The sequence below is a fragment of the Terrapene carolina genome, unplaced genomic scaffold (assembly GCF_002925995.2).
Source record: "Terrapene carolina triunguis isolate 2854851 unplaced genomic scaffold, T_m_triunguis-2.0 Scaffold131, whole genome shotgun sequence".
NCBI classification, from domain to species: domain Eukaryota; kingdom Metazoa; phylum Chordata; order Testudines; family Emydidae; genus Terrapene; species Terrapene triunguis.
The window spans coordinates 16,699,714-16,720,107 of NW_020664482.1; the positions used below are offsets into that span (position 1 = coordinate 16,699,714).

At 43.4% G+C, this 20,394-nt stretch overlaps 1 protein-coding gene across 1 annotated transcript in view; it reads right to left on the reverse strand.

Annotated features, from left to right (window-relative positions):
- The window catches only part of LOC112108479 (synaptotagmin-like protein 4), a 64,500-nt gene extending 45,182 nt beyond the window's left edge, over positions 1 to 19,318 (reverse strand). The window contains exons 1-2 of the mRNA XM_024202626.2: positions 19,225 to 19,318; positions 887 to 1,449 (exon numbers count right to left, since the gene is read on the reverse strand). Coding sequence (XP_024058394.2) covers positions 887 to 987 — 101 coding nt within the window. The 5' untranslated portion in view covers positions 988 to 1,449; positions 19,225 to 19,318. The remainder of the gene's footprint in view (positions 1 to 886; positions 1,450 to 19,224) is intronic.
- Positions 19,319 to 20,394: the final 1,076 nt, after the last annotated feature.

The following is a 20,394-nucleotide window of genomic DNA, read 5'->3' on the forward strand; positions in this document are numbered from 1 at the left end:
TCAGAGGCTGCTGTAGAAGTGCTACCTACCCATCATCCTAGACAGCACGTCTTGCCCTCATGATGGGCACAGGCTTTTCTGGCTCAGCAAAATATCATATCACTAGTGTAAACTGGCATAATTCCATTGACTTTCATAGAGCTATGCTGGCTGCCCCAAGTTTTTAAGCCTTGTGCTTACTACCAACCAGAATAGCTTAATGGCTGGCATTTTAGAAGTGGCAGCAGCAACTAAACACAAACCAGCCACAAGTTAAACAAACAAACAAAAATCAAACAGTGGAAGGATGGTGTTCTGGTTAGGGCATTGCAGATCTGGTGTCTCTTCCTGGCTCTGCCACAGCACTGTGTGTGGCCTTGGGCAAATCACTTAACCCCTCTGCCTCAGCTCCCCATCTGTAAAATAGAGATTGTATATTGCCCTCCCTCACAGGGCTGTTGGGAGGATGTGGTCATTAATGTGCATCGGCACTCAGGTACCACAGTGAAAATCATAATGGAAAAGCCTTGTAAGTGTACAAGGTAGAGATTTAAAGTCCCATTTAAATAAATCCTAGGAAACATCTACACTCCAAGGGGGGAGACTCACATCAATTGCTGCTCCTGTATTTTCACTCCCATCACTCAAACAGGATTCCAAGCATGTGAGAGTTATTGTTGAAATCAGAGACAATTGTGCCCAGCTCTCGTGGTGGCCACAACAGGGTGGTAGAAAAGGCAAGAGGGGAAATAGAAGGATTCTTCAGGCTCTTACAGTGAAGGGGGGGAAAGAACCACTGCAGCCTACAGCCCTCACACATGCACACTGCTGGGAAGGGTGGGAGTGGGGAGATCATAGGCTGATGAGCCTCACAGATCAGCATGTGTGTGCACTTGAGCTCTCTTACCTGATACGATCACTGTCTTTTTTCTTCAACTCTGCATCTCTCTGCAGAACCTTCATAAGCTTCTCATACTCCTCTTCTGTCAGAAAGCTTAGGTCCAGCATCTTCTCTGTAATGATCGCCAGCCAGCTGGAGCACCGACAGACCAGAAACTATTTGAGAGCCAATTGTGAGAGTGCCATCAGCAACCCCCTGAGCAGAGGGGCTCAGCGTGCCAAACAGTATTAGAGCTTGAAAGAAATACTTCACAACAGCATGGCTTGGAGGGAAATTGCATTAAGATTTTGACTCATACTTCAAGGCACTAAGCAGTTCTCTGGCATGGTTTTCTATACCGAATGCCTGCTTGTGCTGGGGGAGGAGGGGAAATCTCTCCACAGTTATGTTCCTTCCTTTGCCTCACACAGTCAATCAAATATCCAAATATAGAGAAGAGAGCTTCCCACTGGCTTTAGCTGCCTCAGAAGAGATGAAGGACCGACTCCGACATTAGACATCCATCACTAGAACTTCTGCCATATGTCCTTCTCAGTATAGAAGTCATCTGAAGTGCAGTTCAGTTGTTCCTGCAAAGAAATAGCACAGAGATGCCTTTATAGATAAACATGACATATGGTGACTGAATGTGTACATTTAGGGTGTTTATTTGTTCTTAAGCACAAGTCCCATAGCAAGCCGTCCCGTCTTTCTCCCTATCTCTGACAGCTCTCGATACGGTATCAGTCTAACCATGATACAAGCTTATTTTAGTCAGCTTCAAAGGAACTGGTAAATAGCTTCCCTAGCACACTGCTTCTAAAACAAACAGGTAAGAAACACAGGCAAGGTATTAATTCACTTCACCTCCATTTCCCCACCTGTAAAAGGAGATGAATGTCAGACACTTACCCACTTAAGAGATCCACAAAAAAAAAAAAAAGGTATGTAAGTGATAACTGTTATTGTTGGTTAATCTACAAAAAGAACTTTCATGCTGCTCATTTAGTAATGTGTGTGCATGTCCCCTTACTGTTTGAATAGCAAATACAAATGCAGTGTATGACTTTTAAATCATTCTGTGGTCCTGCTGGCACTGAGCACAGAAGTGGAGAGGGGGAGCAGATCACATATTGCTCTGTTACAGTGTGCCCCACGGCTCTAGCCAATTTGAGCATAAAGAGGTCCCTGATCACCTGTAGATGAGTTACCTCCAGGTTCTGTCACTATGAAGAAGCAGTAAGGGAAATTAAAGGTGGTCTCCAGGTAATGATGAAAGATGCTCGGTGGGTGTTACCTACAACACAGAATCACCTGCTTTGCACACATGAAAAAAACCTGTATATCCATGGAATACAGCAATTCTACTCTAGTCCTTTAAAGTGCTTTCTATTTAAATAGGCAGCTCACAGAACTACATGGAACAAGAGCACTTTTCCCAGTGTTGCCAATTCTTGCGATCTGATCATGAGTTGTATATTTGGCATTTCTTAAAGCCTCAGCTTCTGGAATCAGGTGATAATGGGAGCAACTCAGCTGTCATTTAAAAGAAAAAGGAAAACACACCTAAAGTTTCAAAAGCCATAAAATGAACTCAAAAGGTATTGTTTTTAAAATTCCCTTTTGAATTTTAAAAGCGGGGGGAGGGGGAGATGACTCAAGATTTATGTATATTTGGGGTTGCTAATGCTGTTTTTGTCTGATCAACGTCGTATTTTCTTACCTGTGTTACCAGTACCACTTTAGTGGATTAAAACAGAAATACTTAAAAAAAAAAATTTCACTACTTCTGCTGATTAAATGTACATTTCATGCAGCTTGGTATGAAACTGCACAGAGCAATTTCACGTTTGTTTCCAGTCACTTTTCCCTACTGGTTCTCATGCACTATCACAATGATGAGTTTAACCAACATTTCCAGGACATGTTTAAGTTCAAATAAAATGTACCATGAAATATTTGTTACTCTTCATTTTGACAAAACTTATTTTTAACAAAACCTGAAATTTGGGCCAAAACTATTTGACAATCTCTCCAGCAATGACTCACATTTACTTAGCAACCTAAAACTACAAACAAAAGATTACCTACATATAAAGCATCTACTAGTTAAAGTATCCTGTTTTACTCTCTGGAAATTGTATTTTAGTAAATTATTTCATTATGGTATAGGAAGGGAAAAAAGGAAATTAAAGCCCACCACAATCAAACTGTCAACACCCTCTTTTTTTTTTTTTAAACCTGTTTTCTAAACGAACAAACAAAAAAAACCTACCCAAACTACCTGAAGCATTTACTGTGGAAAAGTTGTTTTGTTTTTAAATTGTGAGAAATCTCCACCTGCTGTTTGGGTAGCTGATTTCAATGCTGCTAAGCCATTGGGACCAGCCACGCAGAAGTAAACAGAGATTATTTGTATAGGAGCTAAGCAAAACCGTCACCTTTATGATTTTAGCCAAAGCATTTCTTGATGTTTGCTCTGCACATTACCACACCTCTGTTGCTGTGGACTCAGGCTTGAAACAGGAAAGCCTGCAGTTATTCACCACAGTATTTTAAGTTAAGGGCAATAGCGTGTAATTTGTTTACTAGTATCTAGAGGCACAATAAATAGGAATAAAATCAACTGACATCAACTGTATGTTATCATGCAGGAACACGGCATTCTGTAACACATACTGCTTCCATAACATTTCTTACCATAAATGTCATAAGTCTCATTTGTTCTCTCTCTCTCTCTCTCGCATTAAAATGCTTTGCTATACTGGAAGTAGTCCTCTCTCCTCCCAAATCTGCTATGGGAGAGGGGTGACAATATATTGTAACGTTTCCCTATTCAGTAACAACAAGACCCATCCCTGCATCTACTGTACTAGATGTCTAAAAGGGTCTTTTAGATCTAATTATCTTGATAGGAATCTCTCTGAAGGAGAACCTCCTAGAAAGATCAATACGAGGAAGGTTTGTTGAGCAGAGAAATCCAGAAAGGTCAAATTGGAATAGTCTGTTTCCAGATCCACAGAAACCCCACAAAATGCAGCATGACCAACGTGGAGGTGGGCTATCTGATAGATCTACTGCCACGCTCTTTCCTCGGTGCCATCCTTCCAGGCTGGCTGCACCCTTCACTGCAGTAGCCTCTGTCTCCCTTTGGGCCTCTTTAACGTAGACCCAAAAAGAAACTGCTGCTCTGGTCACAGCAGCAGCTCATTCAAATCCAAAACAAATTCCATGGGGAATGTGCTGCTGGCATGAAGCTACTTGTGACCTATCCAAACCGCTGCATGCAATGGAGATGTGGAGTCTATTCTTAAAAGGAGCTCTGTACAAAATGGCATATGGGAGTCTGTATTTCTGGCCTCTCAGTTTACAAGTGAACAAGATTCCCCTCTTCCCCTCCCAGCCCCAATGGCAAGAACTGCAGACTCAGCCTGGGATCTCACAGTCAATCTGGTTCCCTTCTAGCTTTTGATTAATCACCAATAATCATATTTCTGCAGGCCAAATTGTGCCCTCAGTTATATGTGAAAGACCTTACTAGAGTTGCAAACTTTAGCCCTGCTGTTGGAACTTGGCTAACGAACTGTTGATGATTGGGCCAGAACACAGCCCAGCTCACTCTCCCATATCTATACTGCCTCTGAAGTGCTAATAACTTATTTTTGTCAAGAAAGTCAGCAGTTTGACTCTGAATATACACAGGGAACTGTGCTGTTGAGAAATTATATGAAATTGGCATGTTATTATTCAGTGCACTATAACAACTGGTGAAAGGGAGAGGTCCCAATTTCAACATCAGGGGCTAGATCCTCAACTGGCATAAATGAACACAGCTCCATTGAACTCAAGTTCAATGGAGCTGTGTCCATTTATGCCAGTTGAGGATCTAGTCCAAAAATCAGCAATCGATTAACTTTCCTCCAATTAGCCCTGTTCTCTCTCTATAACCAATGGCACTGAGCAGACATATAAATTGGTATACCCCATGCACCAGCCCAAAATCCCAGGACAAAAAAGAGTGAGACGCCAAACACCAAACTTTCTCTGAAGCATTTTTATGTTTAGAGGGTTAATAAGACGTTGTGACTTGAAGGGAATATATTTGTAATCTACAGTCCCAGGCTAAAGTACATTTAGATCCTATATCGTCCTGGACCATGCTGGAGAGCTTTTTATTTCTCTTGTGCCCTTTTGCGACCTGACTGTTTGCTGTGTGCATACACAGTACCAACTATAACACAACTGAATTACCTCCACCCACCCTCCAGGCTAATCTAATCAAACTCAAATTACCAGGTTATTCAAGGGTTTGAACAAGGGTTGTACAAATAACCACCCGTGTAAAGAAGGTTTAAGGGCTCAATTCTGACTCAGGGAAGTAGTCCAACAGACTACAAATAGGAGGACTTGCAGGAATAAGGATTACTCATGTGCATAAGTGTTATAAGGCTGCACTCTAAATTATTACAAGCTACTACCTTCAAGTTATTTTACCTTTTCTTTACAGAGCAGCCTGCTTTCTTCTGGGTTTTTTTTCCTCTTCTTTTAAATTATAAACCAGTTTGGGTGAAGACTTGCGTGAAAATGAAGCTCTTGTTAGCCTAGTTATGCATGAAATCACTGCCACTTTTGGAAAGTTGGCTACTACTAGAAGACCCGCCTTCTTGTGTAGGCATAGCTAAAAAGCGCAGCAAATGGGCTTCTTAACGAAGACTAATACAAGCCATCAAGATAAATGGTGCCAGAAGAAGACTGTTGCTGTTAGCTGTTTACAGACATTTGTCAACTATAGATTATCTGCAGGGCACGCCAGTCTCAGATCTCATTTCACAGTGTACATCCTGTTTCTGAGTGTTGCATGTCTTCTTCCTCAACACTGGTATGTTCAGAGATTAATGATACCACACACTGCAGGCTAAGCGGATTCCATTTACTCTATGGTGTTCTGCATACAAAAAAAAAAAGAGAAACTGAGCCAAATTAGAAGCTTTAATCTGCAAATTTGGCAGACAAATCCCATTTCAACAGCCACTGCTAATGCTGGCTGAATACCTGACAAGTTGATACCACGTGTGGAAGCAGAATTAAAAGTTTCTTCCACACACACTATCACCTAGATCAACAGAGTCATCCAGATCTGGACCACATCACCTTCCAGAACAAAATGGGATATGGAACATATACAGTTTTCCATACTAATTCAAGACACGGGAAAATGTCAGTTTAACAAAATAATCTCCTTCTTCTGCCTAACACACAACAAAACCGGTAAAAGGAGATATTGTCCCCTGCAAGACTATTCAAGGCAAGGCGAACACAGCCGCATGCTGCGGAGGTCACCTATTCTAGCCCCCCTTCCCTCCCACCACCACCAAATAACTTGTGACAGTGAAACAGAATTACAGACTGTAGAGCACAAGGAGGTAAGCACTTCACAACACATCCATCAGTTAAGATATACCTGGTAGGCTGGGACAAAAATAAGGAAATTGCACCATATTCAAAAGCAGAAGCCATAGTAGCAATTAGCAATACACGTTTGGAAAAGGTAAGACATTTGGAAGACTCAATTTGCTTTTATCAGCAGAATGGAAGAAAAAGCCAACCTGTTACTGATAGAAAAGACCACTTTAAAAGAGGCAATCTTGAAAACCGATATAAAAGGCTCTAACCAATAAGGACTGGGCCGATGTCCACAGATGTCAATGGAAGTCTTCCTATTGCCATCAATGGCCATTAGATTGGCCTTAACTGAATTCTTAGATTTCAGTGAAGCAAGATTTGCAGTCCATGGCAAAACTTCCATTGACTTCAATGGGGCAGAGTTTCACCCTTAGAAGAGATAATCTCACAAAGAACCATTTCAGGCTCCATTACTGTTGACAGCCATAGAACGGTTCATGCTTCTACATATTACTATTTTTGAAGATCCCAGGCCAGATCCTTTGCTGGCATAATTCCACTGACTTCAGCAGAATTCTGCCAGGAGAGACCATAGCCCTCTCATGGAATTGAGCCCACAAAGACACAGGAGCTCCAGATGGGGCTATGAAACAGGTGCAAGGCTACCCTTACCTGAGACAATCCTGATTGTATTAGTTAGAATTACCACTTCATTCAACAAATCAACCAGAAAACAGACAGGATAACTTGGGAGTGTTTGTCAGGACAGGCTTGAGACACTAATAGGGAGCGAGCTGGGACTGGGAGTTGCTGGCTCGTCCCTAGCCCCAGCCGGGCTGTCCTGCACCATCACATAGCCACATTACTCAAAAAGGGGCATTAGAAATAATGCTTTTTCCATGGCAACAAGAAGCCACAAGGACGACGTGTTTCCAGGATTGCATCCTCAGCAAGCAACACTGGGAAATAAAGAGGAACTCAGCATACTCAGGGATGCCCAGATAACACCATTACTAACAACTTGATTGCTGGTTTGTTTCACTGTATTTTGTTCAGCATTTGCACATATCTGTGCTCCATTTTGTCCATGCAAATGTATCCTAAAATGAACCGCACAGTGCAGATGCAAAGAGCTGCAGAGGAAGAGAGAAAGTAAGTGATATAGGGAAGGGATTGGGGGTGAGAAGTGAAAGTTTTCAAATGAGATTTAAAATGGATATGAAAAGAGCATGGAGAGGGGACGGGAAGACTGTTAAAGATGGCCGGCACAGGAGAAGGCTCTCACACCACAACTGAAGGCACAAAGAGGACACAGTTGGTAGGTAATGGAAGCTGGGAGGGTGGCTACAAAGTCTATAGAGAGCAAGAGGTTTTTGCAAATGCGAACAGGCTCCTGAGCTGCCAGGGAAAGCAGAACCTCAGTCAGAGCAACCCCACTAGGAATCTAAGTGATGAGAAACAAGATGGCTGCCCCTGGACTTGAGGAGCTATTTGTAAAGGAAAATACACAAGGACATTGTATAACCTGGGGCCAAAACCAAATTTTTTTAACAAAACCAAAGGTCTCCAGTCATTCCCAAAGCCACAATGTCCCCTTATTAACAAAGTGGCTTTATATGGATTAAACCACACACATGAAACTAACAACAACATCCAAATAGCGTGCACAACTCCTGATACAGCTGCATCCATTAAGTTCACTGCCTAGTTTTTGAACTGTGCCTACACTAGAAACTGGAGTACCTATATTACAGCAATAGGCAGCAACAGTGCAATTTTACCAGTGCTAAACAACTAGAGTAGATCAGTCTCAAGGTGCTTACACTAGCACTTACCCCACTGGTCCCCCCAAAGCTGCCGCACCATTGGTTCTATTCTTTCTAATATAGATTAATAGGTCCTCATTGTGAAAGCCGGGCCTACAGTCTGTCTTCCTAGATGCATACATATATCTGTAGCCATATTAAAACACATACTGTCTGCTTGCCCCCAGCTTACAGAGCTATGTAGATTGCTTCGTATCAGAGGCCTGTCCTCTTCATTATTTACCACTACCCTAATTTCTGTGTAATCCACAGACTTCATCTGTGATGATTTTATGCTTTCTTCCAGGTCATTAATAAAAAGTGTTAAATAGCGTAGGACCAAAAACCAACCCCACCAGAACACACCCATTCAACAAGGATTCCCCATTTACAATTACATAATGAGACACATCAGTTAGCCAGCTTTTAACCCATTTAATGTGTCATGTTAATTTTATATCTTTCTAGTTGCGTTTTTTTTAAATCAATGTCATGCAGTACCAAGCCAACTGCCTTACAGAAATCTAAGCATATTATGTCAACACTGTTACCTTTATCAACCAAACTTGTAATTTCAAAAAACAAAAAAAAACAAAAAAGTTAGTTTGACAGGATCTGTTTTCCATAAAGTCATGTTGAATGGCATTAATTACATTACCCTCCTTTAATTCTTTATTAGAGTCCAGTATCCACCCTTCCATTATCTTGCTCGGGATTGATGTCAGACTGACAGGCCTGCTTGGGTCATCCCATTTACCCTTTTTAATTATTAGCATAACATTAGCTGTCTGAGTCTTCTGTAAGTTCCCTGGTGTTTCAAGACTTATCAAGAGAAAAAACAAACAAACCCCAACATTAACAGTCCAGTGAGGTCCTCAGCCAGCTCTTTTAAAGCTCTTGCAAGTTATCTGGACCTGCGGATTTAAAAAATGGCTAATTTCGGTAACTGCTGTTTAACATCCTCCCAAGATACAAGTGGAATGGAAAGCATGTTATCTCCCCCGCCCCCAATCTAGACCAGCAATATTTATTGTAATGGACAAATACCATTGCTGGGGTTCTTTTTGATCCTAATATACTTAAACTCTTTCTATTGTCCTTAGACAAGGCCAGAGATTTCTAGGTCCGAAGGTACATTAATACAGATGCAGTCAGCAGAGTTCTAAACTGCACATACCAGTTTCTTTTTCAGATAAGATCAGTTGGTTGAGAGGGAGAGTGGTCAGTGTACCATGCTTAGAATGTAAAATTTAGAGCTTCCTAGGCTGCCGACATGCCCTCATCCTCAAAAGTGAGCACAATCTAGTAGCTAACGCACGGGTCTGGAAGTCAGAATATCTAAATTCTACTCACAACACTATCACTGACTCGGTATGTCTACACACAGCCATTAAACACACATGGCTGGCCCATGTCAGCTGACTCAGGCTCTCGGGGCTTAGGCGGCAGGGCTGTAAAATTCCAGGGTAGATGTTTGGGCTCGGGCTGGGGCCCAGGTCAGCGGACGCAGGCCAGCCATGGGTGTTTAACTGCTGCGTAGAGCAACCTTCATTGTGTGGCCTAGACATGCCCCTAACTCTGTGCCCCCGTTTCTCCTCCCCCTGCTATAAAATAGAGATATTTTTCTACTTCACCAGGATGTTGTAAGGCTTAATTCATCTGTATGTGTAAAGTCCTTTTTACATCTTCAGGTGGAGTGCTTCACAGAGGTGCACAATATTCTTCTTAAAATAAGATACACCACCAATAGTGACTGAGCCACCTTAGCTTTGGCAAACAATGAGTGGCTGTAGGCTAGCGTGTGGAAATTGAATTAAATGTAATTGTTTCTAATGGAGTAACTTTTCAGAAAACTATGGACACAACTCTCCTCTCACTTAGACAGCAATATAGTTGCATGGACTGTAATGGAGTTCCATTGCTCAGGAAAAAAAAACCACACACACCCCACATCCCAAGATCAAAACATTTCATTCAACCAAAAATAAATGAAAACTTTTCACTGAAGATTTCGAACAGAAAAATTGACATTTCAGGTAAACCCAAAAACAATTCACACCCCTCCCCCAATTTTTTGGAACTGCCAGTGAACCCCAAAAAACTCCAGTTTTGCACAGCTCTTGCTGAAATGGTCTTAGTATCATGGAAATTGCCATAATGGATCGTGCCAATGGTCTAGTCTAGTTCAATATTTGACAGAGGCTAGTACCGGACACTTCAGAAGACTGTGCAAGAAATACAGTAATGAACAATTCTGCACTAGTAGTAGGTTTCTTAACCCATCAGATAGTGTTCATCTTATGTTAGGAATGAAGCATGAGGATTTATATCCCTCATAAATGTGTATCTTACTTAGTGTAACTGGCGTTATTTATATAACTAGACTTCTAATGCTTCACTAAACTCTACTCATCTCTCCCCTTCCATGATATTTTGTGACAGAGAACTCTGCAGGTGAATTTTGCATTACACATATTAAAACAGAATTCCTTTTATCAGTTTCAAATGTTGCCTTTTAATTAGAATGGGTGATCCCTGGTTCTTTTATTATGAAAAAGAATATGTAGACCTTATAGGGTTAAATTAAAGAGACTGACCGTACTTTACACGCATCAATGCCTTAAAAAAAATTGTTTACAGAAAAAGGTGACTCAGAATCCACAAACCAAAACCCCTTTTCTGTTAATAAACTGTTAATTGGATTCTTTAGTTTAAATATTTGAAAGTTCTGTTTACTTCATAGGTGGGGAATATTTGCAAAGCTTCTACAGGATGTAGTTCATTGTAGGTGTATTGTTAGAACACAAACAAGCACTGCCCACAGGGATACAGAGTAAACCTCTACTGTCCACTTTAATAGGCATGGCAGTGTCCCAAATGCAGCAGAGGATGCCAGCATTTTAAAGAACTTGCTATTACTGTAGCACAAGAAGGTGGCTAAAGTCTGTTCTGTCTCTATCTTCAGTTTGGAATCCCTTGTAGATGCAAGGGACACAAGGTAGGAGGGAAACAGGGAGAATAGGGTCTAGATGAAGGTTCAGGTGTACTGAAAGTGAAGAAGTTGGGTGGGAAACTTTGTACAATGCTCACTAGGCAAGGTGGGTGAGGCAATCTCTTTTATTGGACCAACTGCTGTTGGAGAGAGAGAGAGAGGCTTTCGAGCCACACAGAGCTCTTCTTCTGCTCCTATACTGCACAAGGACATTTTCTGGACTTTCAGAGAATTTGGATTTACACCCCCCAAATAAAGAGACTTTTCAGAAGATATTCCTCCTGCCACCTTGCAATTACCACTTTTATTAATTGGTAGAATTTCTAAACTCCCAATCCTCATCATGATCCATCCTTGAGCTCCCCATGAAATCAAGCCTGAGTGCTGTTCTACTTCAACTTCCATTATGGAAACATCTTGTTTTCCCCTCACAACACTTAATAATGCTGCTCTTCACCAAAGAAGAAGAAGAAAAAAAACCTCACCACATTATATCTATGCATTAAATACGTGGCTGCCTGTTTTGTAAGTGCCTGTTTATTTGTGAGGCAACTTGAAAAAGGCTGTGTAAAAATAAAATAAACAGTGCTAGGAAAAATATCTGCAGGTGAGATCCTATCAGTCCAAAGCCCAGGAATGATTCATTTGAACCACTGCAGGAGGATGGCATGTATTTAGACAAATCATCTCACATTCCTGTACTTTGAACTTGTCCCCTCCTGTTTGTCCATATTCATCCTTTTTAAACACAGTTTGAATCTGCTTTACTGTGCCACCTTTAAACAAACAGGATAACGTAAATTAGACTTGTTCTAATGACGAAACTGCAGGATGGGAGGAGGAGGACGGTTGCTTATTACCACTTTTGACTTCTTTTTCGTGACCCCCCCCCAGACACCTGCACACCCCAGGGCTGCTTCACACCCAGAAGGATGTCTTCATTTCCTTTTGCTTATTACAGTCAGTCCCTTCCCTAACCTCACTTGTTATGAGCTCAATGGCATAGCAACTACTTGGTAATCAGGGAACGGGTCAGATCAACTAAGAGATTATAACTACACTGTAGTTAAGCCTCTGTCACTGCATAAACGCCCATTGTCATATACCTCATCCCAGCAAGCTCTTTAGCAAGCGAGAGTCAGCATTCGGTGAAGAGCCTCAGAGTGGAAGTCCTATTTTCTTCCCAACAATATTAATAAAAAAAACTTATTTGGCTACTTCTAATGAAGAAGGAGCTCATACCAGGCTGAACACCCTGGAAGCCAATTCCTCCCATACCTCTCAACTTGCCAAGATCTAAAATGTGGGACGTAATGCAATACAAAGACCCAACACACACAAAAAGTTACTCATGCAGCAAACTTAGGATGCCATAGGATTCCTTCCTTCTAGTTCAATAACTCTTTCCATAATCTCAGTTTCATGATTCTTTGTGATGTAAACGACAACAATGAAAGAGAGGAGATTCCAATGTAGTAAGGTGCATAGGTAACTTGGACTAAAACAAGTGACTTGAAATGAGCTACACTTGTGAGGTAGGATTCCTTTTCGAGGCTATTAAAATAAGCTGTCAGAGACAAATATTTTACAAATAATTGCAGTGCAAGGCGGTCCCAAGCTGCAAAGTTCAGTCCCAGATCTGCATCCAGATCCCAAAATGTTTCTGTGTCAGATTCAGTGTTTTGGTTTAGCCCAGGGTCATGAAAAGGGCCAATAGTAAAGCTCAGATCTAATTTGGGATTTTTAATCACCCACTCCCCTCCAAATTATAGGAGTGTTCATTTCTGGAGTTGGGTCCAGACCTAGTGTTGTTTTAGATATTGGACAGACATTAAATATTTAAGGCTTCAAAAGAAAAAAAAAAAAAACAAATCCCTCTTTTCTTACCTTGCAAATCCCTGAACTGCAATACAGCAAAAAGAAACTTCATTTACAGTAATCCAATTAGCTACGGTTACACCCTTTCCTAGCAGACATTCTTCGGTGGGAAAACACATCCATACATTGGAATATTTTTGAACAAGTCAGCTCTGTTTGGGCACCCATTTTCTAGGTTTGATGTAACTCTCCAATACAAACACAGACTCAATCACACATTCATTTACTGGAGCAGGTTTCATTTGATCAACAGGCTGGATGAGGAGAGCTGGCAGGACACTTTTGGCAGTGCTTGTTAGCCAAGAATATGGAAAACAAAATACTTGGGCCCATTCCCTCCCTTCCTCAATGCTCCACTGTTACTTCAAAGGTCCCCAAATTAGAGTCCATCCAGTTAAGTGTGATCCATAACATCTGAAGGGGCAGGGCAGCTCGCACAACAGGAAAGGGTCAGACTGAATTTCATACTGAAATGCAAAATAAGTGCAACATTCATTACGTAGTGAAGACCAAGTTGTGCCCACATTAAGGCCTTGTCTATACCAGAAAGCTACACTAGCTTAACCAAAGGTGATTTTAAGCAGGTTCAGGTAAACTGGTGCAAACTCCTGTGAGATGCTCATTTCAGTTTTGCTTAAGATGTTTAAGTTTCTGGTTTAAACCAAGCTGAAATTCAAACAAGGACTGCAACCATTTGAAATCAGTTTAGTAACTAATTTGACTTTTCTGTCTAGCCAAGATGTTCTTTACAGCTGTGTAACCCCACAGACATGCATTAATGTTCCAGGGAGACAGGGGAACAGGACATTTCAGATCACAACTGGTTCATTTGCGTCATTGAATAAAGTTTTTTTATTTTTTGAGCGTTCACATGGAAAGTTGTCATCCTCTAAAACCTTTTATTTCAATGGCAGAGGCCAAAATTTTGCCGTCAGTTCCCCACATTGCAACCCTACTGACCTAATTTACTACTGCAGTGCAAAACTGCACCATACATTAGACCATGGCCTACCGTCCCCTTCCACAGAGAAGCCTACAACAGAGACAAATCCCATTGCAAACTTGGAGATGAGCCTGGCCAGTTTCCTCTGAATTGGCTCTCTGCAGCAAGGGAGAACTGAGGGAAACCTTGTAATGCAGGCTAGATTTACAAAGGCCTATACATACTGCTTCCCAAGTTCTTCTCCATGGGTGTGCATGTCTGTCAGGAACCATGCTCCTGGATGTTCTCCATAAACAGTTGTCCCAAATCTGCCCTCAGGGAGGTTTCAATTTGTGGAGAAAGAAACTGCACCAGATAATGGTGATGAGGTCAAGACTGCCATTCTCTTCTATCCTCCCCAGCACCTACAGAGTATCCAGGAAGGGGCTACCAAGGGGGAAGCACGCAACAGCAAAACTATTCCCCCATTCTGTATTTGGGGACCTAGTTCCACTGACTTGGATTACTCTTGGGATTACTTCCCAAGAGTAATCCAAGCCAGTGGAACTAGGTCCCCAAATACAGGGGCAGTTTTGCACTGCAGTAGTAAATGAGGTCAGTAGGGTTTCAATGGGGGGAACTGGAGTCCTGCCCATATTTACACACCTGCCACCCCAGTGACAGTTGACCCAGGGTGCCGAGATGTAGTAAGTGCAAAGGGTTGCAGAGTTGTATCAAAGGGCAAATTGGGGCGTATATTGGATGATGCACATTATTGTGCATTGTAGCATTAAATTAAGCCAATAGGGTTGCACAGGGGTAACCGAGAGTGTAATTGCTCAACTTGAACAGCTTGCAATGAGGTGAGCTTATTCAAGTACACTGACAAATATGCCACTGAAAGTGAAAGTCAGTAAATTGTTGTCCTGATCTACAACATTCTCCCCCCCCCCCAATATTAATTGTTCCATTAGGTTTAAGCTATAAAAAGTTATTTGATTTTGATTCCACAATCAAGAAGATCAGTTCTTACCTCTCTGTGCAGATTTGCAGTTTACTGACAACGGCGGAACAGGCTCTTATTCACTTTGACTTTACTACCACGTTACTTAGATAATTTGTTACTGTTCTATTCTTCCTATAACCTTTTGAATTGTAGATAACAGTATTGATTTAGAATGCAATAAAAGCATGCCTGCCCTACAATGAAAACATTGTCCTTGCTGTGCCTTATAAGGCATCTAAGGGCTGCCTACTTGCAAACTATGGGGGGGAGGGCAGGGAAGAATCTTTTGACTCAGTGTTGCAGGTTTATTAAATGGACAGGGTCAATTAGCTTGGGGCAGTCGTTTTGAATTTTTTGTGTGTGCCCCCCCTAAAAGATTTCAAATGGAGGTGCAGAGCCCTCTGGACTATCTGTGGACTCCAGGTTGAAAACCACTGACTTAGGGCTAACAAAAAACAAAACCCCAACACCACACACAGATATTTACACTTCCACTACAGAGCCATATGGGACCAAGTAGGAGACCAGAAACTCAGGGAGGGCCCCCTTTGTAGAGTTCTTCCATGCGGGAGGGAAAGAAGCAGGAGGTTCAATCCTCAAAACCAGCAAATCTCCCCCCTCACCCTCCAAAATCCATGAGGAATGTGTGGACGACAGGGCCAACTTCATGGCGGATCTGTGACTGTCCAGGCTCCTATCAACACAGCTCCTTCAGAGAAGCTCCCCCCACCTTCTGCTAGACCTGTAATCCCTCTTCCCCCTGAGAAAGAGGGGTTATCCCATTCCCCCCCCCCCCATGTGTGTATGAGGAAGTCAAATGCTGAATGAGTCACTATGAACTTACTCACAAAAGTTTGGCATCCTGCTACATCTGGGCCATGCTGACTATGTCCTGTCCCCTCTCTTCCCTCCCACCCCAAAATGATCATTTGTGAGGGTTTGGAAGTGAAGAACAAATGCCATACGTAGCCTGTCCCTTGAGTGCCATGACAGAAGCAGAGGTTACAACATGGCCTATATGATCTGGCTGGGGATGTGAGCTTGATTCTAAATATATGATATGATATTCACCACTTAGGGAACAAATATATTATTAATAATTAAATTAATGAGAATAGCCAAAAATAGACATTACTCATACAAAACCATTGTTTACATAGAGTGATCAGCTGCAGAGAGAACAGAAATTGCCAGCACAGCTCTAAGAGTAGGGCTTGTTATTATCCACAACAATGGAGCATGAACAAGGAAGTAAAATAAAACAGGCCCAGAGGAATTAAGGATCACAGGATAGAGGGAAGGCCGAGGAAAACAAAGACAAAAGGAGCAGGAAAAATCCAGTGGGGGGTGGGGGTGGGGTGAGGGTGGGGGGGGAAGTTCTTCAATTCCAGGTTCTAAGAAATATCTGAAACAATACAAAGCAGAAAAACAACAAGACAGTGTATTGACAGCATCCCTTAGAAACAGCTATTGATGTAGCAGCTGTCAGGGACATCCACCTACTTTATAAAAATCTCTGTATCTTAGGGAAAGCCACCTGGAATGTTTTTCCTACTATTCCAAATGCATCTTGGAACTTTCTTTTTTTGGTTGTTGCTGTTGCTGCTGTTCATTTCCCCCTCCACCCCATGCTTGCCTCGATCTTATTCTTGATACTGGCCATAAACCATTCTTTATAATGGATTGCTAAAAGCCTTGACAACACAACTCATGAAAGTAAGTTTCATTTAGGAGATATGATTTAATGGAATGAAAATTCATATGTCCATAGCTCTGACCATGTTCAAGAGAGGTCAAAAACCAAAGACATGACATCAGTGTTCTTGTACAGTGACAAGGCATTTGGAATTGGCAACAATATGAAATCATATAGGGCATGATCCAAGTCCCAGTGAAGTTAATGGAAAGACTCCCACTGACTTAAGTGGTAATGAGTTCCTTATCCCACATCCATCATATAAATGTGTACTATAGTAGATTGTCAAAGTCTGCAATGATACAGTCTCTATATATAATAGTGACAGTATTTCTATAATCACTTTACAAAGCTGGGTAATATCCGACATGCTTAGAAGTTAAGTGTCTTGACAAATGTCACACAGCAAGACAGCACTAGACCAGGGAATAGAACCCTGGAGTGCTGATTCCCCATCTTTATCCACTGGATCATACTGCCTCAGGGTACATCAGGATTTGTAAGCCAACATTTTTTGGCAACAAGTGAAACAAATACGGGGCCCTTCACTGTATGCAAAAACAAGAGTGTCGTACCAACTATCATTTCTAACCTCTAAACTTCTAACATTAAGGCAAATTCTCATAATCAACTTCTAACACTAAAGTTTAAAGCCACCTTTACAACACCCAGATTTTAGGTTGCTAACAGGGCTAAAAAGGCTTCTGGCATAAATTAGAGCAGTTCTGGGGGTGCTCTAATTTATGTCAGCCTCCCCATGGCTGCCTATGGGCTGCACAACAGCCCCATGTCCCTGTGGTGATAAGCAAAAGCCACACACACCCTCCTACCCCTAGCATAACCCCTGCACTGGAGCCTGTGAGGGGGAAGAGTAGAACATTACAGTAGCCATATCCTGCTGAGCCCAGAGCATATTGTGGTCCTGGAATGGCATTCAGGGGGCAGAATCAGCCCCATTATTCTTCCTTGATATTAAATCAGATATTCTTCCCAGGCCACCTTCATTTGATTTTCTTGCTAACCCCGATTGCCATTCATTTTATTCCACCCATGCAAATTTGCCTGAACCATCTTCAAGATATTTCCTCTTATATCAGGGAGCAAATGTTTCTGCATTCTGGACTGAGGGCGGAACTATATACCTGCTGACAAGGTTGTCAGCAGGTATATAGTCTCTGATCTCCACAAAGCAGGATTTGTTAATCCACATTGTGACAACTATTAAAAATCAACATAACTTTGCAGATGTACCAGCATCACATTTGCAGTTTAGATAGGATTAGGTGGCAATAAAACAGTAGCAGGGTGTGTGGGGGGGGGAGGGGAATAGCTGACTATCTCAATGGCAACCTGTTTCCTGGTGACCAATACACTCTTCATACTTTGCTTCAAAGTGGATTTGTTTGCCCCCCCTTTCCCATCTCCTCTTCCTTCCCTTTTCCCAAAAGCAACATGAATTTCAAAGTTTAGGTTGTTAACTTGCAGAGAGCAGAATGGCTCCAGCTTTCTGCAGGTAACTCAGAGATTGGCCGAGCTCTCCCTTTTCTCTTCTGGCCATATCTGCTGGATGGTAACTTGTAATACTTTTTAAAAGGACAACCTTCAACTTTGCAAATAAATATGCTCCATTCAGTGCATATTAATTATAACGAGAGATGAGTGAGGCTGAACAGCAAAATGGATTTCAGTTTCAACCTTTCTTCCCCACAAAGTTTGGGGCTGGTCAGAAATTAGATTTACTTCAACTCAGAGATAAGCAAGGCAGCTGCAAAGCTGGGATCAGGGGTCTGATTCCAAAGACCTCTACTCCCAAAGTTTAGGGGGTGTTTGGATCTGGACCTGTCCATGGTATACTTGTTTTCAAAGGAAAAACATTTTACATAAACTTAATTAATCTAGCCAATTACAAAAAAAAATAAAATTATAAGCCAGGTTTGGGCAGTGTTTTTGAATCCCCATTTCCATAGTTTTACAAACATATTTTCCTGCTTTTTAAAGCTATTTTTCCTCTCCCCTGTTGCAGTGGAAGCTACTCACATAACAAACAAGGGGGGCAGGGGAGTGGGGACAGTAAGTTAAGGTCCTGATCCTGAGATCGGGGTTTCTGGCATGCACCTAATTACAGGATCAGGGCCTAACGGGGGGAAACAGAGACGTGGACTACACAGAAAGGGCCTGATCCTGCATTTCCTTGAACCTCAGGGAGCCGTTTACACCTATGTGAAGTGAGCACGAAACTCTAGTGTTCTGATCCAGTACCATTTTATTCCCCGTTTGCACAAACAGCAGAACCAGGTGCGCGCCAGCGGGGAGTCACCCCGGTGCTGGCCGGTGCACCAGGTACACGAACTGGACACAAAGGAAGGACCCGAGTGTGTGTGTGGCAGGGGGGGAGGTGATTTCTCAGAGGTAAAGGTGATTTCAGGCAAATAGGGTCAGGTTGATGGTGCGTCTCCCGGGCCAGCCAGCGAGCCTGGTGCGGCTCGGAGGCATCCTCGACCCCAGGTGCCAGTGCAGGGGGGCGCAGGCAGCTACCCAGCCGCTCCGGAGCCGGGGCAGGGCACTCGCTTAGGGTGCGGGCTCGCTGCGAAGCCGGGCACCTGGCAGCGGCTCCGCAGCGTGGCTGGCCCCGCCTGAGAGCGGGCGGACGCGGAGTCTCTTACCTGGCAGAGGCGGCTGGGCGCACACGGAACAGCGCGGCTCTCCCCCGGGGAGCTCATCCCACCGACGGCAGCGGGACAGCGGCTGAGCCCCGTGCTCGGCCGCCTGCAAACCCGGACTGGATCTCGCACGCGCCCTGCCCCGCACTAGAGCTGTCCTGTACCTAGGCTCCCGCCCCTTGTAAAACCCGGCCTGGATCCCAGCCCAGTGACCAGAACAGCTGCTGGGCCCAGGCTCCAGCAGCTTCAAAACCTGGCCTGGATCGTTACACAGTGACTCCCCCCGGCTCACACCCAGCACACCTATCCGCCCCACAGGGTGCTGTGCCCAAGCACTGGCAGCCTGTATGCCAACCAAACCGGCCTCCAACAGGGAACTGAAAACCTGAGGTGCCTCTGCCTGGCTAGATCGCCCGCCCACCTCCCCTAGGTACCGTAACGGACCCCTCCTGCAGGGTGTCACACCAGGGTTGTGATACCCCAGCCCCTATGTGCCTAGGAAAGTGCTGGCTCCACCAGGAGCTTGGAGGCAAGTGTTGTAGGTGCTCCATGCACTAGGTTCTACAGGCACTTCCCCAGGGGGTCGGGGGGGAGTGTGTCCATTAAACTGTCACAGAGTCTTAACCGGGGCTGCCATAAGCAGGGCCGCCCAGAGGATTCAGGGGGGCTGGGGAAAAGCAATTTCAGGGCCCCCTTCCATAAAAAAAGTTGCAATACTATAGAATACTATATTCTCGTGGGGGCTCCTGCGGGGCCCAGGGCAAATTGCCCCACTTGCCCCCCGGGCAGCCCTAGCCATAAGCTAATGATGCTTATACCCTTGGCACAATTAATAGTCACAAGCAAAAGAAGGGCCAACAGTTCCCAGCCAGCCCCTAGCAACAGCCTAGTCGAGGGGTATGAGGATGGGTCTCCTCTGGCCTTGTGGCAATGATACATCCTCCCGGGATCAATGACGCACTGACCTGCAGATCCTTGGCCAGGGCTCCGTTCTTCTGTCCAGCTTCTGTAGACACATCCACACAACCCCCTCTTCTGCGGGCTGCTCCCAAACATCTGCCTGACATGGCTGCAGCTGGCTCCCTGTCAGCCTTTCAGGCCGGTTCCCCAAGCTGCCCATATTCTTTCCCCAGACAGCTGCTAGGCTGCCACTCCTGCCCATCTCCAAAGCCT